The 24,046-nt window shown below is 40.2% G+C and overlaps 2 protein-coding genes across 16 annotated transcripts in view; one reads left to right on the top strand and one right to left on the bottom strand.

The window, feature by feature from the left end:
- Positions 1 to 23,192, top strand: part of NEMP2 (nuclear envelope integral membrane protein 2) — a 58,553-nt gene extending 35,361 nt beyond the window's left edge. For 2 of the 13 annotated variants that reach the window (XM_049712152.1, XM_033400287.2), the window contains exons 4-10: positions 88 to 160; positions 1,164 to 1,226; positions 1,597 to 1,690; positions 2,518 to 2,632; positions 4,276 to 4,501; positions 7,639 to 7,815; positions 8,540 to 11,301. In XM_049712152.1, coding sequence (XP_049568109.1) covers positions 88 to 160; positions 1,164 to 1,226; positions 1,597 to 1,690; positions 2,518 to 2,632; positions 4,276 to 4,501; positions 7,639 to 7,815; positions 8,540 to 8,681 — 890 coding nt within the window. In that variant the 3' untranslated portion in view covers positions 8,682 to 11,301. Of the gene's footprint in view, positions 1 to 87; positions 161 to 1,163; positions 1,227 to 1,596; positions 1,691 to 2,517; positions 2,633 to 4,275; positions 4,502 to 7,578; positions 7,816 to 8,539; positions 17,828 to 18,180; positions 18,395 to 19,263 lie in introns of those variants that run through there. The other 11 variants (XR_007478344.1, XR_007478343.1, XR_007478338.1 and 8 more) reach the window with 11 other exon arrangements.
- Positions 18,651 to 24,046, bottom strand: part of MFSD6 (major facilitator superfamily domain containing 6) — a 74,013-nt gene continuing 68,617 nt past the window's right edge. For 2 of the 3 annotated variants that reach the window (XM_004276940.4, XM_033400281.2), the window contains exons 6-7: positions 22,798 to 23,078; positions 18,651 to 20,940 (exon numbers count right to left, since the gene is read on the bottom strand). In XM_004276940.4, the coding sequence (XP_004276988.1) occupies positions 20,737 to 20,940; positions 22,798 to 23,078 (485 nt within the window). In that variant the 3' untranslated portion in view covers positions 18,651 to 20,736. Of the gene's footprint in view, positions 20,941 to 21,091; positions 21,117 to 22,797; positions 23,079 to 24,046 lie in introns of all 3 variants that reach the window. The other variant, XM_049712142.1, reaches the window with a different exon arrangement.

Genomic DNA, 24,046 nt, shown 5'->3' with positions numbered 1-24,046 from the left:
GACATTTCAGTAAATTGACTTTTTTTCACTACACTACATTGACACAGAATCTTTGTTTGTTGTGTGTCTGTGTCTTTTTTGCTCCAGTTGTGGATTTTAAACTCTTCCTTGTGTTTGTGGCGGGCATTTTCCTCTTCTTTTATGCAAAGACCTTGAGTCAGTAAGTATTCATTTTTACTTTCTTAAATTTGTGAATCAAAAAGAGTAGGACATTTTAACCCTGTGCTGAATAGTTCCACACTAGTTTTTAGGTCTTGCTTTAGATTTTGCAAACAGTTGGTCTGAAGACAGTGTTTGAAAGGTTTTAAAACCAGTAACATTTGTTTGTATAGTATGATATGTACTGGTTACAGAGTACTTTCACATGCATTACTTTGCATTATGTATCAATATACATTTTTTAAATAGATTTATTTTATTTTAATTAATTTATTTTTTGGCTGTGTTGGGTCTTTTGTTGCTGTGCACGGGCTTTCTCTAGTTGTAGCGAGGGGGGCTACTCTTCGTTGTGGTGCTAGGGCTTCTTATTGTGGTGGCTTCTCTTGTTGCAGAGCACAGGCTCCAGGCGTGCAGGCTTCAGTAGTTGAGACACACAGGCTTCGGTAGTTATGGCTTACGGGCTCTAGAGCGCAGGCTCAGTAGTTGTGGTGCACGGGCTTAGTTGCTCTGTGGCATGTGGGATCTTCCCAGACCAGGGCTCAAACCTATGTGCCCTGCATTGGCAGGCGGATTCTTAACCACTGTACCACCAGGGAAGCCCCTATACATTATTTTAATTGATTTGATTCTCTTAACAACTATGTGAGCTCTGGATTATTGTTCTCAATTTATAAATGAGAAAACCGACATCCGTCATTACATGAGTAGTCTTGCCAGGGCTGAAATTTATACTCAGGTTTTCTGATGCTGGGTGCCTTCCTCTCTCTTACATTTGCACCACCTCCTAGATTTGTGGCTCTGATACAGAAGGTTGAATTTAACATATTATCCTGATACTTTTTTTCTTATAACTTCTCTCATGAAAAAGGAATATCTTTCCAATAATATTTTACTTCTTAACTTGCTATTCTGGACATTATTTATTTTCAAGTTTTTCCTTATGGCTTAAGAGAGTGTGTTTCATGTCCTCCATGGTCTTAATAAATTGGATGTTGCTTACATAGCCTGAAGAGTAAAGCTTGGACTCAGAGGAGATGGGCTGCAGGCCTGAATCCTCCAACTGGCAGGTACTGACTTGGGAAAGCCTTTAATTTCTTGGCGCCTCAGTTTCCTCCCATGTAAAATTTTCACAGGACTGTTGTGAGAGCATGTTAAGCTCTCAGACAAGTGCCTGCTATGTGATAGGTGCTCCAGTAATTATTATTGGACCAGATTCTAAACATAGAAGATAACTCAGACATTCTGTTTCGAGTTAGTGGCAAGCTACCATAAATTTCAAGTAGAGATTTCATTTTTTAAGAGTATAGGATGTAATTAAAGCTGCCATCTGAGTTTTTCTTCTTAATAATCTTTATGACTACTGTCAAGTTAAACATGTTTCTAATACTGAAAGAGCGACTTGGCATTTAAATGGCTTTTATCTGCTTGTCTTGACAGGAGCCCTGTTTTCTTTTACTCTTCAGGGACTGTGCTAGGTATTCTAATGACATTAGTCTTTGTCCTGTTGCTGGTGAAAAAGTTCATTCCTAAGGTAGGTATACCACGTACAAATGAATAAAAAAATGGAAATCATTATCTCATAAACATGAAAAATTGATTAAAATTAATTCACGTTTATTATGAAAGTTCCTAATTCAAACCGTATTTCTACATTGTATAAACTGGCTTAAATTGTATCTTTTCCAAGAGATTCCATTTTTATTTATTACTATGTGTAGGCTTAAGTATTAAGTTTTGGCGATACTTTTTTGAGACCCTTTTATTTTCTAGATAATACGTTTTTCTTATGAGTGATGGGGGCTTATTCTATGCTGAGTGCAGATTTCTCTTGGCTCAGCTGAGGAATGTCATGATGCTGAACCATTGGGGCCTTGAATAACAGCATTGCTACATCTGGGGATTTCTTCATCATTATTAGTTCCCCCAAAACACCTTCAATAAAAGAATGCCCCGCATTTAGTTGAGGATACATATATATTAGTTCATGATGCTCATGTTGTAGTTACTCTGATGAAAGCTTGCAACACCAGCATTATTTTGAGATAAATTTATTCTTTAGAACAGTGCTTCTGCAACTGTAATGTACATGCAAGTCACCCGGGGGTCCTGTTGAAATGCAGACTCTGATTCAGGAGTCTCAGTGGGCCTGAGAGTCTGCATCCCAGCAAGCTCCCAGGTGACATCGAAGCTGGTGGTGCGTGGATCAGACCTTTAACAAGACACAAGAAGAGTATCTTGAGTTGACTTCAGTGCAGTTTGATATAGAAGTTTTGAATACAAAGGGTTTATTTGTTTATTTCTATTTTTATGAGAGTGAATGAACCAAAAACTGTGTCATTTATTTTCTTCCACACACAGTATAGCACGTTTTGGGCTCTAATGGTTGGTTGTTGGTTTGCTTCAGTTTATATTGTGTGGCAACTGATGGAAGAGCTGAAGTGGCTGTGGTGTGAAAACAGAATATATATATTAGGTAGGTAAAACTTTAAATAATATGGTCTATTATTGGTAAAGCTGAGAAGTACAGCCAGGGGCCTTCTTTTGACATATGTTTCTCTCCAGAATCCAAATTTTCATTTTGAACTAAGGAGAAGAACTGTTAAAAATAATATTTTATTTTATTCCCATGCTTGGTGATTTCAGTTCACTAGTTTCCATTTTAGACTATTTCTGTATGACATCCTTCTTAGTTTTCTATACTAATGATCAAAAGAGCAAAAAAGCATTTGCCCTTTTGGACTGCATGTGCTTTTGAGTTGCGGTTAAGCTCTAACCACATCTAAATTGTAATGAAAACACTTCTCTAAAATGTGGCTCTTTATTTCTTTTTCTTAATTTATTCAGTATGAAAGGTGAGAAATCCTAAATATAAATGACTAATGAAAACTTGACTTTTCAGAAACAGAGACACTTGTTCTTCTTGTTTGATGTTATTTAAAAAAACAAACAAAAAAGAAAAACCCAACTTTTTAAAGTGTTTTATTTGGGAAATTATAGAGAATGGGAGAATCAATTTTCTCCTAACCTCTTAGAGCCAAATTTCTCCCATAAGTCCACCCACCCAGAACAAAAGCAATCAATTCTTTGTTTCACTTGAAGGTTTTATGTTTTTAGCCCATTTTTCTTTTTACGCTAAAGTATTTTCAAACTTAATTATTGCTATTATGGTGTGTTTCCTTAAATACTTCACTAAGCATCTCTACAAGGCAAGAGCATTTTCCTCTATAGTTAAATAACTATTAAATCTAAAAAAATGAATAATTACATAAAATCATCTATTATCTAGGCCATGTTCAAATTTCCTAAACATCCTTGATGCTTGTTTTGTATAAGGTAGGATATAGTCCAGAATCACATTTTGCATCTATTGTGTCCTGTAAGTCTCTTTTAATACATAACAGGTTTTGGGGTGTTTTTTTTCCCATCACAATGATATGCTGAAGAGACCAAGTTGTCCTATAGAATGTCCCACTTTCTGGATTTCTCTGATTATTCCTTTGTAGTATAATTTAATTTGTTTCTCTCTCCCCTGTATTTTTTATAAGCTGGAAATTAGATCTTGAGGCTTGCGTACATACAAATGAAACACTTGGCGAAATACGTAAGAGGCAATGTGCACGTGACATTGGATCACAACAGGAGACACCACAGAATATCTCACTGTCCCTCTTTTGGTAATACAGAAACTGAGCACTGGATTACGAGGGTGACAGCCCCATCCCTGCACTGTAAAATTATATTTTCATTTAGTGACTAGAAAATAAAAATTAGGAATAGCTTTTGTAGCAGACTGTGACATACACTGAGGCTTATTCCTGACCAAAGCAACTGTGATAACATTTGCCCTCTAGGACTCTGGACCAGAAAATAGGGATACTTACATATTAATATTATAATAATTTATTATTATACATCCTTAATTATTACAAAAGTCAGCCTAATATCTCACATGGAAGGAATAACTAGCCCTAAATGCATTTTTCAACTTCATTGGAAAAAGAAAAAAAAATGAAGGTTTTCTGATATGTTCTTAGCTCTAAGCCATGGCTCTGCTGCTTTTTCCCCATAACTTTTCAGTTCAGTGTTATGTTGTTTTACATTCTTCTGCTTTTACAGGCTACGTCTTGATAGTTGGGTGTCTTAGCTTTACTGTTTGTTACAAGCACGGGCCCCTCGTGGAGGAGAGGAGCGTGACCCTCTTGGCGTGGGCACTGCAGCTCGTCTCCCTGCTCCTGGTCTATGCTGGCATGGCCATTCCTCAGTTCGCCTATGCAGTGATGCTCCTCACCCTGTCGTCCAAGATCCTGCACTACCCACTGAGAGCACTCGCTTACGTGAGATGGTGCGTATCTTTTTTTTTTTTTCCATCATAAATTTGACATTTTGAGCTCTGGTTTTATTTATTTTGGGGGGGGAATTTTTTGGACACATCATAGTTAATCTCACAATTAACTCCACTTCATCTGGATATTTCCCTCTGAGAGGGGGACAGTTAGAGAACGTAATAAGCATCTGATTCCATCCCCATTGCTAGTCGTCGTTCATCTTTCAGAGGTGCACCACCAATTACTAGGTAACGACAGCGCACCAAGAATTCACTAAAATCAGTGGCAAAATTACTTGGGCTCGGAGTCGCCTATAATTTCTACTTTCATTCTAAGTTTCCTTTTTTTAGGGCCCAGGACTGCTTTAGAGGTAATTGTGCATATGAGATAAGAGTTAGGGAACAGAAATGAATCACAAATGATTGAAAGTTATGATTTATATAATTCGGTTAAGCCTTTGGAAAGTACAGAAAGAAAGATGAGACAACTTCTGTTGTCACGGCTTTATGATGTCCTCAGTCATGGAGTCTGAGCACCTGTTTTTGTGTCAGGTGTACAGGTGAAGGAGATGGTCCCTACCCTTGAGGTGCACTTGTTGACACGTAGGCATATGTTTCTATAGCTCTGAAGTGTTAAAGTAGGCCTGCACAGGAACTGTGGCGTGTAGAAAAAGTTCAGGAAAGTTCCTGGAGGAGGTCACTGGGCTGAATTTTAATGAATCAAAACAGCCAGATGAATAAATGTAGGAAGGGCCTTCCTGACGGGGAGAAAGCCCAGTTTGGTACCATCACAGGGCCAGTGAGCGAGGTGGGTGTCGGCCAGGTCATGGAGGCATCACAGGCCCTGCTGAAGAATCTGATCTGATCCTGTAACGTGGCGGAGGCAGCTGACCGTTACGTATCTTCGCCAGTGCTCTCTGACTACTGCCTCGACAGGGTTAGAAATCAAATGCCTGGGGCCCAGAAGGTAGTGAAGGAATGAGTCCAAGCAGAGGGAAGGCAGTGGTGAGGACTGTGTGAAATTCTACAACATTGCCTCCTTGAAAGGGGGTCAGTTGCCATTCAGCCTGAGCTGACTGTTGCCATGTGGGAATATGGGCCTTGCCTTGCCAGCTCTTCTGGTTTTCTAGAGAAGCTGGGAACGTGGATTAGAATGTAAATTCAGACAATGTTTAAATGTTGGCAACTAATCTGAAAATAAAAATACATTCAACAAGCAAAAATCAAAGCAGAGACCATGAACATGCCTCGGGCAGTAGGAGGGGCCCATCTGTCTTCTGGCACAGAGAGTGGAGGTTAAGGGGAGGTTCCGGGGCAGGAGACCAGTCGTCAGACATCACAGCAATCCACGCAAGAGGCGATGAGGGCCTGGAGTAGGGCAGTGAGATCAAGGAAGGAAGAGGGAGTTAATAAATATTTACAAGGTAAACTTGGCTGTGAGGAAGGAGACTCTGTGGTAACTGGTAGTTTCTGGATCTGATGACTGCATGTGTGGTGATGTCACAGGGTTAAAATGCACCAGCGACAGGTGGTGGGCAGGGCCCCTCTGCAGAGGATGCTGGGGAGACTGAAAGGCAGCAGGGTCGGGGGACTGATGCTGACTGCTTCCCCCTGCCCTGTCTCAGAGGTAGACAGTGACTGGGGGTCTCAGAGGTCCCTCTGTCAGGAGGACAGTGGCCACTACACATCCTTCAGACCTCTGGTCCTTTGCCAGGCTTGTGGCCCAAGGAGCCCAAGAGAGAATTCCTTCCACTTTCCCTTTAAACATCCACTGCCCTGCCAGGTGCAAAGTGTGTTCTGTCCTGGTGATCCTTTAGTGCATTTGCTGTGCGTTCTGTTAACACAAACGTAATGATCAAAATATTGTAACTTCCTCAGCTTTTCATCTTGCTAGTGAGTAATTATGTGAAACATTAGGGGATAAAACAGGAACTTATAGGTTAAATAATAAACCAGAGGAAATACTTTGATTTGTTTAGTACTTTCTAGTTTGCAAAGAGCTGTTTGAATATATTTTAATAATATATGGTAGCTGTTCTTCTGATTATCTTTGTTGAACACTTATTATAGACCACTCACTGTGCTACGCACTTGACACAAAATAATGTATTTCATCTGTACAGTGACCTCCTTGTTGCTTTCATTTTTTTCCATGTGAGCAAGGTGAGGCTCAGAACTGTGAAGGAATTGCCCCAGTTCACACGGTGGGTAAACCTCAAAGCTAGGACTGTGTCCCAGGCTTCTCCTCAGAGCCCAGGAGTTTTCCTCTAGAGAGACAGTCTAGGTATTCAGAAAAGGAGAAGGAAATCATGTCAGTGTTTCCCTAATTGAGCTTATCAACCACCAGATAATCAATAAAAGTTTAAAGATTTTTCAGGTCCCAAACCTCAAGAAAATGTATGTTTAAAACACCTCCTGGTGATTCTGATGCTCATTTATATTTGGGAATCTCTGGTTAAATTAAATTTTAAACCACCTAAAAACATTTTTTTTAACTCATTGGTAAGTATAACATATATGTTAAAACCTTTTCATCATTACCATTTTTATAAGATTCTTCACTTTAGGACTTTTTTGGTTGGAAAAGAATTCCAATCGTGAGCCCCTCAGCATGTAGCAGAGGAAGAATTATTATAAATGACTGTGTATACACGACCCTTGTACAGTGTTTACTTCCTCTAAGGTGAGTCAGAATCCTCACCACTAGGTGGAGGCGATATTCCACAAATCTTCCTGGCTTCTCTGTTCAGACTAAGTGGCAAGTGATTCTGCTAGGTCTCCATAAAAGGACATCTCAGAGGCTTGCTGCTAAGAAAATCAGCAGGGCAGGCATAAAGAAGCCAGACTTTTAACTGCCTGATTATAAATCACTGAGGAAGAAAAATGCAATCAACATCTCTATCAGAAATCGATCCTCAAACGCCATAGGACATTATTTCAGATGGTCCAGGAAGAGGGGAAATGTACTGATAGGCCCAAACTACATGTTTTGTAAACCTCCGTCATGATAACAATAATAAAGTATAGTATGATATAGAGGAAGTTAAGAATTATTACCGTTACTGTTGAAGAAATGTATTTTTATAAATCTTAAGGGTTGAACTGAGCAACCAAATATGGCCAGGAATCTAGCAACCAAATGCCGCCTGTTTTAGGAAAATGAAGAAATGGTTTACATCAGAAAAGCCGGTGGTTAAGTTTCTTACTGAAGACGAGTACAGGGAACAAGCCGATGCTGCGACGACCCGCGCCCTGGAGGACCTGCGCCAGGCCTGCCGCAGCCCCGGCTTCCCATCCTGGCTGGCCGTCTCCAGGCTCCGGGCGCCTAAAACGTAAGCCCCGCCCCACTGCCCGCAACACAGCTTGGGTTGGAGTTACCATGAAAATAACATGATGGTTTGGATCAGATACTTCAGGCTAGAAACAGACAACTTTCCTGGATAGCAGATGACATGGAAGCTGTCAGAGTCGCTTTTGCTTCAGTGCTCTGCCTCGCCCTGTGGACGTGCCAGTGTCAGAATAAATGTTGATCAGATGTGTTTCATAGGGAAGACCATAAAGATAACACATAGGAGAAGGGAGACGGAATGGGATGTGTCACCTGCTTCTCTTCCTACGGGGGACGAAAAGTCATTTGTAAAGATCACCAAGAAAGACATCTCTGCCCCAGCATCTTTTCCCTACTGCTTTCCCTTCTTCCTAGCTTTATCCAAACGACAGTGCCCTCAAATTAAAGATTGAGGGGGGAAAGTCGTGACACTAAAATAATGAATAAATAGTACGTTTAATAAAGAGAGAAAGAAGGAATTAGAAAGCAGGAGTGGGTATATTTGGCAGCGTTCGGTGCTCCTAAGTCTGCCTACTTCTCGATCCTTTCCCTGAACGTCTAGAGAAGGATCACATAAGCCATTCCTGTTTTTACACCCACTGTGCAAATGCCATCCTCTATTGATGCAAAGTCAAATTTAATTAAAGGGGATATGTAGCCAGGGAACATGTTATCTTCCCAATAAACCTCTCTGTGATAACATTAACTTTATTTAAAACAAATACTAGGTTTGCAGACTTTGTTCTTGGAGGAAGCCACTTGTCGCCTGAAGAAATTAGGCTGCATGAAGAACAATATGGCCTTGCGGGTGCCTTCTTGGAGGAGCAGCTCTTTAACCTGAGGACTCCTGACAGTCTGCCTGCACACTGACTTCATTCTGGACAAGGAAGTGGGGAAGGGCAGGGATCCTATTAAAGGTGGGCAGAACTGTACCGGGGAACAGTGGCAAAAGCATTCACTATGGAGAAAAATCAAGTCACGCTGGAAAGGAAAACTAAACTGTATTGAAGATAACTGATCCTTCCTGGACAGTTCTGTGTATTGTACTGTAGGTGGCCACCAAGATTCTGCGACAGTCATTACCACTGTCCTTGAATGAAGACTCTCATTAGGAACAAAGGGATCATGTTGATCTTCAGGGGGCCAGTTAATTTGAATAGGTGCCTTGTCAACTGCAGGGCATTAAATCCTCTCTTAATCCCCAGAACCTGTGTCAAAAGACTCTGCATTGCTCTTCCTGCGTGTTATCAATGTAAGTGCTGGAAGAGACCTGAGATACACTGGACCAGTATTTTCCAAAGTGTAGTCCACAGGATGCTAATAAGTGTTAGTAGGTGAAGGAATCCTGAGGTCAACTAAGATGGATGCATGATTAAACGTACTGCAGGACTTCTCAGAGCCTTTAATAATGCTAATGCACACTGTGAACTTCCTAAAGAGGAGAAATTGTGTGCAGCATTCTCCAGCTTAATTTGACAACAGAACCCTTTTTCATGAGATTAATATTTCTTGGAACACATGTTTGGAAAATGCTGATGGTGGAGGAATGGAGGTTTCAGAAGGTTAAATAACTTGTCCAAGACCACAGGGCTTTTTAGAGGCAGCCCTGGGACTAAAACTCCATCCCTGCTGTTTCCAGTGACTCAGGTAGAAGAAGAGACCTTTAGAAATGAGGTGCCATCTTGCCACAGCCTTGGGTCTCACAGTATTGGTGTGAGGGGCCATCTCTCCATAGCCTTGGGTCTCACAATATTCATGACTTATTTTTTATTTTTTAATAATAGCCAACTAACTGTTTGATAACTGTGATAAAGAGAAACATTTCCTATGGTTATATTTTAAAGTTTTGATAAGACTTTTATAGACATATATAAAGATTAGAATTTAGAATTACTTTTTACATTTTTTTGTATGTTGAAATTGAAGGCATTTAACCTCAAGTCGACTGGCCTATTTTATTTTATTTTATTTTTACTCCCTAAATTCAGGTCTCAATAGTGTTCACACCTGAATTTCTACAACAATTCTGGTTTGTTTTTTTTTTTTTGGCTGCATTGGGTCTTTCATTGCTACACGTGGGCTTTCTCTAGTTGCGGCAAGCAAGGGCTACTCTTCGTTGCAGTGCATGGGCTTCTCATTGCAGTGGCTTCTCTTGTTGCAGAGCACGGGCTCTAGGCTCGTGGGCTTCAGTAGTTGTGGCACGCAGGCTCAGTAGTTGTGGCTCGCGGGTTCTAGAGCACAGGCTCAGTAGTTGTGGCGAACGGGCTTAGTTGCTCCGCGGCATGTGGGATCTTCCGGGATCAGGGCTCGAACTCATGTCCCCTACATTGGCAGGCGGATTCTTAACCACTGCACCACCAGGGAAGCCCCTCGACTGGCCTATTTTAAAAAATTGTTTAGTTATACGTGTTTATAACAATTTCCTACAAAACAGATTTGTGATCTTTCTTATAGAGAACAAATCATTTTTCTTCTTGTGCTTCATGATTTTAGACTCCAGAGTGAAATGAGGGACTAACCATGAGCTTTGACCCTGAGGAAAAGAGGCCAAAACATAGGTCTGGGAAAAGATCTGAACATGGCAAAACAATCCAAGGGTTAAGATGTTGCTAACTTCTCTTTAAGAATCAAACGCAGGCTCTTTTGCTGTGGTGGGGCCATAAAGAGTAGCAGCATAAAGAATGAGGAATCTCCCTTTTCTAGAAGGGTTATGGAGGAGGGACACACAGATCATTTGGGCACTGCTTTCTGGAACCAAATTTAGTATAGCGTTTTTCTAAATTGTTCAATAAGAGTGTGGCTGCCTGTTTGGAATTCTTTAGATTGATTTCCAAATGATATTTCCTCTTTGAAGCAGTGTGTCAGTGTTTTACGGGTCTCTATTTTTGCCAGACACCTTTTAATATCAGGAGCTTTGCTATTTTTGTGATATACACTAAATTTAATCTGTGCTTTCACATAGACTTTGATATAAAAAATCAAAGTATCTTCCATTCAGATTTATGAAGATCATGACTTTTATAAGTGTAAACAGTTGTAATAGCGTTTTTGTTACAGTTTAATCTGATTTTTATTGTTTTGTAATTCTGTTTATTGGTGCTATATTATAAACGTATCACATGTGTTTGTGGTTGTGCTCACCAAGAGACGGTGTGTGTCCTACATAATGTGTGTGTGCATAAAGTGTGCAGTCTGCTGGAGTTCCCAGGGGACATCCCAGCCAAGACAGCCACTGGGCCTCACCTGCGCCAGGGTGAACAGGTGCCGACAGTAGAAGAAAGCAGCTCCTGGTGGGCCAACAAGCTAGGTGTAGCTATTTTTATTGTGATCTTTATTGCAATAAAAATAGCTAAAGGAAGAGAAAAAGAGCAACAAGAGGCTTTGGGGATACTGTTTTTCATTTTTACTTTTAGAGGAAACCATGGATTTGTCAGTTTCTACTATGTGAGTACTGTGAGAAGCTAGATAATTAAAAGCACTGCTTGCGATATATTGGGCGTATTTCTGTTGTGTTTATTTGAATTGGGGTTTGTTATAGTGCTGATCATAGATCTAGTCCCCATCAAGCAGTATGTTTGTCAGCTCCTCTAAGAGATCTTTTTTCTCTCCTTCCCTTCTTCCCTTCTCCTGTCTGTCTATCCGTCTGTCTCTCTCTCCCCACCACCCTACTCCCTCTCTCCTCTTTTTCTTCATTTATTTAAAGGCCTTTAAACAATTTAAATGACCATTCAGTAAAATGGTTATGCCCTTCACAGGTTGTTGACAGTTGGTTCTGTGCCTCATGCCACCCTAGGTGTGCAGTTGTGGAGCACAACAGAACCTTTGTTGTGTTAGTGCGCCCACGAGGTGCCTCACAGAAGCTCACTGTTAGCAAGTTGGACTCTTTGACCCCAAAACATATGAGTGAGATGTAGTGTAGGTCGCCATGCTTAAACAGTCATATTCAATGTTATTTTTTAAAGGTTTTTAAAAAATATTTATTATTTTTGGCCACGTCGGGTCTTACTTGTGGCACGCGGGATCTTTCATTGCAGCGCACCGGCTTCTCTCTAGTTGTGGCGTGCAGGCTTAGTTGCCCCGTATCATGTGGGATCTTAGTTCCACAACCAGGGATCGAACCCACGTCCCCTGCGTTGGAAGGCAGATTCTTAACCAGTGGACCACCAGGGAAGTCCCTATTTTTTGAAGGTTTTAAAACACATTTTACATATCACAAAAAATGTTTTGTCAATTAGTTGTATAGTTTGCCAATAATACTTAGAGCTGAATTACAGGGGAGTGTCCATCTGACATTTAGGACAATACTTGAATTTATGACTTTTTAAATCTAGAAATTTATGAGATTTTAGATATTAAGAGATTTGGAATAGCTGACATCGAAACATGTGGAAGAATTAAGACCTCCAGAATGATGTCAAGAAAAGAAAAAGGATCTTATATTATTCTGTATGTGATTATTCCCCAGAGTTAGAGAAGTACAATATTTTAATCACCTTTTTCTTTTGTCCGACTGAAAGAAGGATCCTATGCATAGATAGCATAATAGATGTGGAATTCTGAAGATCCCCCACAGTGAGACAGGTATTTTTATCTGACCTGGGAGCCAGCTGTTTTCTGTATATTTTGGATATTAACCCCTTGTTGGTCGCATCATTTGCAAATATTTTCTCCCATTCCATTTTTTTTTCCCCCATAGGTTGTCTTTTCCTTTTGTTGATGGTTTCTTTGCTGTGCAAAACCTTTTAAGTTTGATCAGGTCCCGTTAGTTTACTTTTGCTTTTATTTTTTTTGCCTTGGGAGACTGATCCAAGAAAATATTACTATGATTTATGACAAAGTGTTTCACCTGTGTTCTTGGAGTTTTATGATTTCATGTCTTACATTTAGGTGTTTTAGCCATTTTGAGTTTATTTTTGTATATGGTGTGTGGCAGTGTTCTAATATAATTGTTTTGCATGTGGCTGTCCAGCTTTCCCAGCACTATTTGTTGGAGAGACTGTCTTTTCTCCACTGTATATTCTTGCCTCCTTTGTCACAGATTAATTGACCATAGGTGTGTGGGTTTATTTCTGGGTTCTTTACTCTGTTCTGTTGATCTACGTGTTTGTTTTTGTGCCAATACCATGCTGTTTTGATTACTGTAGCTTTGTAGTGTAGTCTGAAGTCTGGGAGGGTTACACCTCCAGCATTGTTCTTAGTTCTCAGGATTGCTTTGGCAATTTGGGGTCTTTTGTGGTTCCATATAAATTTTTGGATTATTTGTTCTAGTTCTGTGGAAAATGTCCTGGTGTTTTGATAGGGATTGCATTAAGTCAGTAGATTGCTTTGGGTAGTATGGCCATTTTAATAATAATGATTCTTCCAATCTAAAAGCATGCGATATCTTTCCATTTCTTTGAATCTTCATTTTCCTTCATCAGTATTTTACAGTTTTCAGCATATAGGTCTTTCACCTCCTTGGTTAAGTTTATTCCTAGATATTTTATTCTTTTTGATGTGATTTTAAATGGGATTGTTTTCTCACTTTCTTTTTCTGATATTTCATTATTAGTGTATAGAAATATTTTGCATTTTGTGTATATTCATCTTGTATCCTGCAACCTTGCTGAATTCATTTATTAGTTTTAATAGTTTTGGGGTGGAGACTCTAGGGTTCCCTGTATAGAATATCATGTCATGGGCAAATGTTACAGTTTCACCTCTTCTCTTCTAATTTGGATACCTTTTATTTTTCTTGTCTGATTGCTGTGTCTGGGACTTCCAATACTATGAGAGTACACATCCTTGTCTTGTTCCTGAATTTAGTAGGAAGCTTTCAGCTTTTCACCATTGGGTATTGTGTTGGCTGTGGGTTTGTAGTAAATGGCCTTTATTATGTTGAGATATGTTCCCTTCTCTATCCACTGATGAGAGTTTTGGTTTTTTGGGGTTTTTTTCCCCCTCAGCAACAGAAGATCCTTTACTGAATCCTGAGTGTGAAAATCTACCATTTAGTTCTTTCTCCCTTCTCCCTGTGAGATTCAATAATCCCTTGATTTGCATGGAACATTGGTGTGTCTGCTTGTTCTTGCTGTTGTGTCCATTTTGTTGTTCTGATGAGAGTTTTATCATGAATGGATGTTGAATTTTGTCAAATGCTTTTTGTGCATGTATTGAGATGATCATGTGGTTTTTGTCTTTCCTTTGTTAATGTGGTGTATCATGTTGATTGATTTGTGTGTGTTGAACCATCCTTGTGACCCAGGAATAAATTCAACTTGATCATGCTATATGATCCTTTCAATGCATTCAGTTGGATTCAGTTTGCTAATATTTTTTTTAACATCTTTATTGGAGTATAATTGCTTTATAATGGTGTGTTAGTTTCTGCCTTATAACAAAGTGAATCAGTTATACATATACATATTTCCCCATATCTCTTCCCTCTTGCATCTCCCTATCCCACCACTCTATGTGGTCACAAAGTACTGAGCTGATCTCCCTGTGCTATGCGGCTGCTTCCCACTAGCTATCTGTTTTACGTTTGGTAGTGTATATGTGTCCATGCCACTCTCTCACTTTGTCATAGCTTACCCTTCCCCCTCCCCGTATCCTCAAGTTCATTCTCTAGTAGGTCTGCATCTTTATTCCTGTCTTGTCCCTAGGTTCTTCATGACCAATTTTTTTTTCTTTTTTTTTTAGATTCCATATATATGTGTTAGCATATAGTATTTGTTTTTCTCTTTCTGACTTACTTCACTCTGTATGACAGTCTCTAGGTCCATCCACCTCACTACAAATAACTCAGTTTCGTTCCTTTTTATGGCTGAGTAATATTCCTCTGTATATATGTACCATATCTTCTTTATCCATTCATCTGTCGATGGACACTTAGGTTGCTTCCATGTCCTGGCTATTGTAAATAGAGCTGCAATGAACATTTTGGTACATGACTCTTTTTGAATTATGGTTTTCTCAGGGTATTTGCCCAGTAGTGGGATTGCTGGGTTGTATGATAGTTCTATTTTTAGTTTTTTAAGGAACCTCCATACTGTTCTCCGTAGTGGCTCTATCAATTTACATTCCCACCAACAGTGCAAGAGGGTTCCTTTTCTCCACACCCTCTCCAGCATGTATTGTTTGTAGATTTTTTGATGATGGCCATTCTGACTGGTGTGAGATGATATCTCATTGTAGTTTTGATTTGCATTTCTCTAATGATTAATGATGTTGAACATTCTTTCATGTGTTTGTTGGCAATCTGTGCATCTTCTTTGGAGAAATGTCTATTTAGGTCTTCTGCCCTTTTTGGATTGGGTTGTTTGTTTTTTTGATATTGAGCTGCATGAGCTGCTTGTAAATTTTGGAGATTAATCCTTTGTCAGTTGCTTCATTTGCAAATATTTTCTCCATATCTGAGGGTTGTCTTTTGGTCTTGTTTATGGTTTCCTTTGCTGTGCAAAAGCTTTGAAGTTTCATTAGGTCCCATTTGTTTATTTTTGTTTTTATTTCCATTTCTCTAGGAGGTGGGTCAGAAAGGATCTTGCTGTGATTTATATCATAGAGTGTTCTACCTATGTTTTCCTCTAAGAGTTTGATAGTGTCTGCCCTTATATTTAGGTCTTTAATCCATTTTGAGTTTATCTTTGTGTATGGTGTTAGGGAGTGTTCTAATTTCATTCTTTTCCATGTAGCTGTCCAGTTTTCCCAGCACCACTTATTGAAGAGGCTGTCTTTTCTTCACGGTATATTCTTGCCTCCTTTATCAAAGATAAGGTGACCGACCATATGTGTGTGGGTTTATCTCTGGGCTTTCCATCCTGTTCCACTGAAGTTTGCTAATATTCTGCTGAGGATTTTTGCATCTGTATTCATCAGAGATATTGGCTTCTGATTTTCTTTTTTTGTAGTGTCTTTGTCTGGTTTTGGTGTCAGGGTAATGGTGGCCTTGTAGAATGAATTTGGGAGTGTTCCTTTCTCTTCAGTTTTTTTGGAATAGTTTGAGAAGGATAGGTATAAATTCTTCTTTATATGCTTGGTAGAATTCCCCAGTGAAGCCGTCTGGTCCTGGACTTTTATTTGCAGGGAGTTTTTATCATTACAGATTCTATTTCACTTCTAGTGATTGGTCTGTTCAAATTGTTTCTTTCTTTGTGACTCAGTCTTGGCAGGCTGAATATTTCTAGAAATTTGTCCATTTCTTCTGGGTTGTCCAATTTGTTGCCATATAACATTACTTGTCATTTTTCCCCCTTCTCTTCAACTTATGCTTTGATTAATTTTGTCCCTTAACTAATTCATATTTCCAACCACTTAATGTTTACAATGCACGTTGGAACTGAATGTCTTACTAGACAGCTTATTAGGTATAGGTAAACGTTTAACATAGCACTGTAGTTTGGGAGCATGCAATATGGTTATAGATTAATGTTAACAAAGTACTAAGAGCTAGGGCCTGGATGGGAAATAAGACAACACTCCCCTTGCCATGGGCTATTTGTCACACAAAAATAATGGCAACATTTATCGAGTGTTTACTGTGTGTCAGGTATGTCATTTAACCATCAAAAGAACCTGTAAGGCAGGTACTGTAATCATCTTAATTTTACAGAGGAGGGCCGTGAGACCCAGAGAGGTTACTTAACGTGAGTTCTCACTGGCAGAACTAAGACTCAAATCCAGACAGTGGGGCTCCAGAGCCGGCAATCCTAACCCCAGCACTGTAAGGTCCTTGGGTTGCCATCTAAAAACTGGGACCTGCCTGGAGCCACAGTGGGGCACGTGGTCCTGTATTAGCCGTCCGAAGCAGATGGGAGTTGAGTGAGAGTAAGGTGCTCACCTGGACTGGCTCATTTCTTCCCCATTCTGGACATCACCAAGTTTCCAGTTACTCTCTTATCTTAAACCGCAGTTTGTCCTCTCATAAGGTAAATTACTTAGTGATTTGAGAACCCACTCCCCCTTTCTCTCACCCCTTTATTCTGTTCCCATCCAGGCACTGACCTTTCTCCCATCTGCCTGATGGTTTGGAATTTTTGAGCCAGGAATTCTTAGAGCTTTGCTGAAATGACACAGGAGTGGTTTGGGGCTTCAGAATTAGCTTTGTCTTGTCCCACTGCACCCAAGGAGAGAAAAATTTCTGAAGGGAAAATCATCTTTTATTTGCCTACAGTCAGCTCTGTCACAGCATGCCCTCATCTTCGCAGAATAACGTTAATTTTAGGGTCCAGTCTTTCACAATGAAGATGAGAAAACTAAGACCCAGAGATCTCCCAAAGGTAATTTTCTTCCTCTGTTCCTGCATTGTCTAGTATGGTAGCCACGAGCCACAGATGGCTGTTTAAATTTAACATGAGAGACTTCCCTGTTGGTGCAGTGGTTAAGAATCCACCTGCCAATGCAGGGGACACGGGTTCAAGCCCTTGTCCAGGAAGATCCCACATGCTGCAGAGCAACTAAGCCCGTGCACCAGAACTACTGAGCCTGTGCTCTAGAGCCCGCAAACCATAACTACTGAGCCCACGAGCCACAACTACTGAGCCCGCATGCCTAAAGCCCATGCTCTGCAACAAGAGAAGCCACCGCAACAAGAAGCCCGTGCACTGCAACGAAAAGTAGTCCCTACTCACCACGACTAGAGAAAGCCAGCGCACAGCAACGAAGACCCAATGCAGCCAAAAATTAATTAGTTAAAAAAATAAATAACAGAAATCTAACTCCTCAGATGCACTAGCCACACTGTAAGCACTTAATAGCCACCTGTGGCTAATGGCTACCACACCTGACAGTGCTGCTTTACGAAGCTGTTGCCTCAGGTTACTGAGCGGTGGGTGTGTCTGCTGGCCCTTCCCAGCCCCCCTGGCACTGGTCTTCAGAGTCCCTGCAACCTCCAAGTTTTCTCTGCAGGGTTGCCAGACCTTCCGAGTTATCTCCAGAGTGGCACTCATGATTCACAGAGCAGCAGGAGTTTGAAGGCGCTGGATTTCTGTGTATCTGGGAATAGCTAGCGATCCTAAATGGAACTGCAACTACACAGGGTGAGTATCAGGCACACAAGGTAAGTGTTCAGAATGGCCGGGGCTGCTTTCAGGCTTGTTCTACCACAACAGAAGCAGAGGGTGGCCTCCCCGCCTCCTGGGGTTGGAGAAGGTCCTGGGTGGACCTGCACTTGGGCATCAGGCGGGTCTGAGTTTGAATTCTGGGACTGTGACCTTGTTCCCGTAACGTAAGCCGAGTTCAGCTCCAAAATCCTCATATTTAAAGAGGGGGTAGTGATATGTATTACAGTGTGTTGTTGTTAGGACAAAACGATAATGTCATCAGCACACACCAAGCACCCAGTAACAGTGGGTGTGGCTCCCCGTTTCCTGGAATCATTGCTTATCTCCAGATTGGCTGCAAGGAATACCACTTAAATAATGGTCTCAGCACCACCAGTAGCCTCCACGCCCAGCAGTCCTGGAGGAACGGCAAATCAGAGGGGAGCACTTAGCCGACTGTCTGCTTCGTGTGGCCCGTGACAAGACTAATAATAAGCCAGTAAGGCAGCGATATTCTTCCTGTGAATTCCTTAGGCTTTTCATGAGGTTTATTGGCTGGTGGAGGTATGTGTGTTATTGTCATCTATTATTCTACTTAAGGCCTTGAGTAATAGTTTAATAATCAGTAACTAACCTCTTTGGATCCACGTGAGCGCAGCGCTTTGCGTAATTCACTTTTTCTACAATTATGGGGAAAAGCATATGAAACAAGTCATGAGGTCGTGATTACCAACCTGGGCTTTGTGACCTCCCTGGGTATTTCCAGGGGATCTCAAAAGGGATTAGAAAATTCTCAAATCAAAATTTAATTTGAATTCACTTTAATTTTTTTTTTTTAAATGGCACTTTGAGGACAGGAGGAAGTCACAAAGTCCACAAACCCATGAAGGTGTCTGCTCTCAAAGGCTGGAAATTACCGCACTGTTTAATCACCTCTCACAGTAAACGTCTCATAACAAAGGCCTGTAGAGTTTGATCTCATTCATTACAGAGTGAAGGACTTTTATTTGTTTGGTCACATCGTTATCATTTAAGAAATACTTAAAAATGGTATTTATTTTTATTTCAACATGTCAACTGTGCATTTCCAAAACAGCAGGCTTTTCAGAGGAATAAAGCAGAACTGTAAACACAAGACACAGTAGAAGTTTTTTGACTTCCTACAGTCAGTTTCACAAATCCACATACTGTACATTCATAGGTGAGGTTCAGCCTGTCACCCATTTCTTTATTTCTATAATTACATAAGCATAATAAATACATCTGATTTTTAAAGGTCACTTAAAATGAGTCATGATAATTTACAGTACAGTACATTTCAGTTCAAGTGCAAAAATAACTATTTGCTTAATTCTATTTCTTCCCGTTATTTTGTTTTTAAGCTGTGTTCTGTGGTGAAGCTAGATACCCGAGTGTAGACTTTCTTCTTCCAGATGCAGTTGTGGGCAGAAGTACTGTATCATGGAGAAGTCCTCACTTTATAATTGGTCCTGCCTAATCAGAGTCAGAGAGTAAGGTGAGTTGCTCATTTTTAACTCTGTTCTTTTCTTTCCTCTCTCCTGTACTCATCCACAGTATTGTACACACTATATAATTGACCTTCCTTCAGCTAAAGCAATGTTCCCTTGTCCACAGCCCTCCCCCAAGGCTTCCTATAACCTCAGCTTTCATTTTTAGCAGCAAGCTTTATGCATGAGTCACCCGGCCATTGTTGACTGTAGCTGTAATATTTACAGTAGCATGCCTGTATCTGAACTGTCCAGTGTCTGACTATGTCTTCGTGGGAAAGAATATACTGAGAATTTTTTCTTTAGTCATTGGAAAGTGTACTTACTTCTTATTTCTGTCTTTTCCATTCTTGGTTTCCTATTCACCACCTTTTCCCCTCACCAAAAACAAAACAAAAAAAACTGAACCAGTATGTAATTTTTAAAAATTGTATCCCTTCCCTAGGCACTTAAATCTTATACTGTTATTTGTAAGTAGTACTGCTTAATTAAAGAAACCCTTAGGAATTCAGTGATTTTCTGTGTTTGTTTTAGTCCATCAGCTAATTAGAGCCCACATCACTATAAAGTTGTAAATAGTGATAGAGGCTATTTACAGTATCAATATATTTAGTAAACCCTTGTCTATCAAGCCACAGGATACTAAGTGGGTTGGTTGATTTCAAATATTCCCTCCTCTGGTCTTAAAGCCCATTTAAAACAAAAGGCATTTTAAAGCTCAGCTTAGCTTGCGGTAGTCAGTAACAGCTTTTGCCACTCAAAGAATTGACTATTTTCATTATACACCATACCCATATAAAAATATATTTGCTAGAGATATGCCAAGTTTCTGATGAAACTTTTTCCTTTTTTTTTTTAAACAAAAGCATAGATGCCACTAACTTTTATCTGGTTACTTTTAAAATATGTCTTAAAATTTTTTTAATTGTTCTCTTTAAGAGAAACAAAATTATAGATGTATTCTGTTTCTTCCCAGTTTGCATTAAGAACCAAATAATTAGGATAAATAATCAGAAGAGGGAAATTATATCAGCATTCACCTTGAAACACTTTCTTTCCCTCCACTCATTTAGTGTAACTGCTGGTTTCGACTCTTACTGCCCTGGCAGAGAAGTCCTGTAGTCCTTAACCTACCAATCCAAGAACTGAAAGTCCTCACTGAAATCCATTTTCCTTCTGTGACTCCAGTGGGACTACGGAAGTTGACCTATTTCTGCCAATATGTACTGTAGCTTCTACAAGTGTGAGCGTGTGTGTGTGTGTGTGTGTGTGTGTGTGTGTTTCTGCGTTGATGAATTCAGGTATTCAGCAGCATGTGTGGTGCTGTGCTCCTCAAGGTGCTCCCTCTGCTGGCAGAGGAGCCCAGTTCCATGCAGGGTGTGAGATGAGCAGGACCCCTCAGTGTCCCCCAGAGGCAGGCTGAGCCTGCTGGTCCTCAGTCTCCTCCCTGCGCGGGTCTACACTGGGGTGAGTGGGGCTGCTCTGCGTCTGAGATGCTGCTGCTTGAGGGGACGGCTGGCTTCTTGATGGGTCAGAGGGAGCCTCACGTGGTCCAGGCCGGGCTCCACCAGTTGGAGAAGTTTCCCGATCCTCACTGGTCCCCTGGAAGGAAAAAATAGGAGGTGCCCCATGGTCAATGCTAGCAAACTTTTTATATGCTTTCAAGTTAAGATATACGAAACATGGGGAGATCATCCTGAAGTAACCACTTCAGGAAACAAGTAACAAGAGGAATAAGGATAGAATGTCTTACCTTTCATCTCCTTTCCTACGTGCAACTGTCCAAGCCGCATGAAAAACACAGACACTATAAGCAGACGTATCTTGTGGATAAAGGAACGTTACTACCAACATGCCTGTTACTCCTAGGAGAACAATTTACATCAGCACATATTTACTGGGCCCCCACCAGCCACTGTGGCAAGTCACTGGGCAAGCGGCACGGAACGGGAACTCAGTCCACTTGCTAAGACCAGAGAATTCAAGGCTGGAAAGCACCTTGTCCCACAGGAAGTGAGGAAGGCATCCTCAGCCTCGGAGACAGGGCCAGGAAAAGAAGGTCCTGAAATTGAGTCCTGATGTATAGTTGGGATTTTAAAGTACACACTAAAAGTTGGTTTGTAAAAATCAGGAAACATTTCTTTTTTTATGGATTTTCCTCTGAATTAGTACCCATCACTTCAAAGAGCTGAGCACCAAAAAAGAAAAACAAAAGTTTTATTTCTGTAGTTCTAAACTGTAAAAAAAAAAAAATATTAGTATAATGACTTCTTCATAAGAGTAGCTAAGCCATACTAGCCAGTTTTTATTAATCTTAATATATCATAAAAAATGTTAATGATACTCAAGCCTAATAGGCTTCTGTGAAAACAAGGGTGAGGATCCAAAGTAATGAAAACACTGCCATTCAGGCAGAACTCGTCTTTCCTCCTGCGTCACCTCCTTGCTTCACATCCTTCCTATGCTCCTCCTACGCTGATATCTTCCTTGACTTGTGAGCAGAGGATTTGTGTGAGTTTATCATCTCGATAAACCAATAGGATCATACATGGACTAGAATGCATTATGGTTATCAGCAAAGAATCAGATTTGGTTTAAATTAGAGAAATATTACAGGTCAGTTTACAAAACTGTGATAAATTTAATTGAGGTAGTTCAAATTAAGGAAATTACTCAAACTACTCTTAAAGTCTTTCCCCTTTATTTTTTTCCTCCTGTGTCCTCTGAAGCTACTCTAGATACAGAGCTGACATGATTCATCAAGTGAAAGGGAGTGATGAATAAAAACACAGGGGGAGTAGACTCATTACTGTGGCTAAACTGTTCACAGAAGTTACGCTTAAACATTTTCCAAAAGCATTATATAGCTTCAGTTACAATTACCTACAGTGTTTTTATCCATGTGATTCGACGCTACTCAGGAGAGACCACACCTCTAGGGACAAGAAAAACCACACTTTTTATCTTTCAGGTGAGCCCGCTAGCAAAACCACATTTCCACGGAGTTAGGTGTCCTGTCAGACCCATTTAGTGGCTCAGAGTGTTACTTAATTTATCAGATATTTACTGAGGTCCTATTATATAGAATGTCCCCATTAGAATTTTTAAATTACAGAGATTAATATATAATTCACCAAGGCAAGAACCATATATCCATACTGTAACTAATGTCCACCAAAACAGACATTTCAAAGAAATATAAAATCAGAATGGATTTATTTTCTTTCTTTCAAGAGGTACTGTCTTCTCTGTGAGGCCTTCCTGAACCGCATAAGGCAGAATTTTCCCTCTATGGAACCTTGTATACACCTCTATAATACACTTGTCACAAAGCACTGAAATTATTTGTCTGCATGTCTATTTCCCCAACCAGACCTCCCATAAATCTTGTTGAATGAATAACTGAATAACTGAAACAACTGAGCCTGCTTAAGGCAAGGCAGCAGAGGAACTTTTTACCTGTAAAGGCTGTATCTCAGAAGCACGGTTGTCTCTTGTTAGCTGCATCATCTCTTTGATTTGGTAGAGTGCGTAAACAAAGGTCACCCAGGGAGAGGAGCTGACACCCCAGGCTGGCTTGTTCACATCCTCCTGTTCTTCCTGGTGCTTGGTTTTCTTAGGTGGAAGTCTGGGCTCAACGCGTGGCAGAACATCTTCTGTCTGTTGCTGGACCAAGTCGATGGTTGCTATGGGAACAGGACTAGAAGGAACAGGAATCCTTTCTGCCAGCATCGTCTTGTCTGGAGAGAAAGCCATGTTTAAATCGTTTCTCAGAGTTTTTACATATTTAAACAGATGTATGTATGTATGTATAAATAAATAATAAAAACTGAACAAATGGACAACCTCGATAAGCCCGTTCTAGTATGCTTGGGAATGTTGATAAGTTGCCGTGTAACAAGGGCGGCTTCTCTACTTGGCGCAAGTACTGAGCAAACGAATGTGATGTTTACCTTCCAGGGTCTCCTTACAGGGCTTAACAGACATTAACTTATATTTATTTATGAAATGTATTGGTTCAGTTAACGTATATAACATCTGTGGGGCATAGGTTATAGTGAATGTTGCCTTAGGCCCACTTACAGGATTGAGATTTTTAAAGATAAGCATCAAAATAGGAAAAATCACACAGTAGCTGCCTTTATTGGCCTTTTACTGAAGGCATGGACTAAGCTGCATAAGAGAGATGATCTAGTTAGGATTATAAAAGAACAAGAATAAGAAAAGTCAGTACTGGTCTTTCCTTCTGAGTAACTTGTTGGAATTAAAATCTGTCTCTGGGGTTTCTGTAACAAGTTAGTTTTTCTCTTAACAGAAGCACTTCGGGTACTTGAGGCAAATGCTCCTCAAAGGACAGGACACCATAGAAGATGAGCCCTGTTCCAGGACCCAAGAGCTGAGAAAGAATATTTGTTTTAATGGTTGGCCTTCTTCATTGAAAAAAAAAAGTTGATTCCCCCCAAAAGTTGAAAGCTTGTTCTCATCAACACATTATATTGGATATAACCTTCTTTCTGTATGATACATTTAAGAAGGCCACGCCTAATTAAGGGAAAACTTCAAATTTAAGGTTTAGACATTTTTATCAAATGAAGGTAAAAGCACAGAGATTAATCCCACTTCCTATCCCTAATAGTAAAATTAGTGTGTAATCCTATATATATCTGATTTAAATTTTAAATCTCTTTAGAACACCAGAGAAATTTAA

This window comes from Orcinus orca, chromosome 7 (genome assembly GCF_937001465.1).
Source record: "Orcinus orca chromosome 7, mOrcOrc1.1, whole genome shotgun sequence".
In the NCBI taxonomy this organism is placed as follows: Eukaryota; Metazoa; Chordata; class Mammalia; order Artiodactyla; family Delphinidae; genus Orcinus; species Orcinus orca.
The sequence above is the reverse complement of the archived record's forward strand: the minus strand, read 5'-3'. Positions and strand labels throughout refer to the sequence as shown.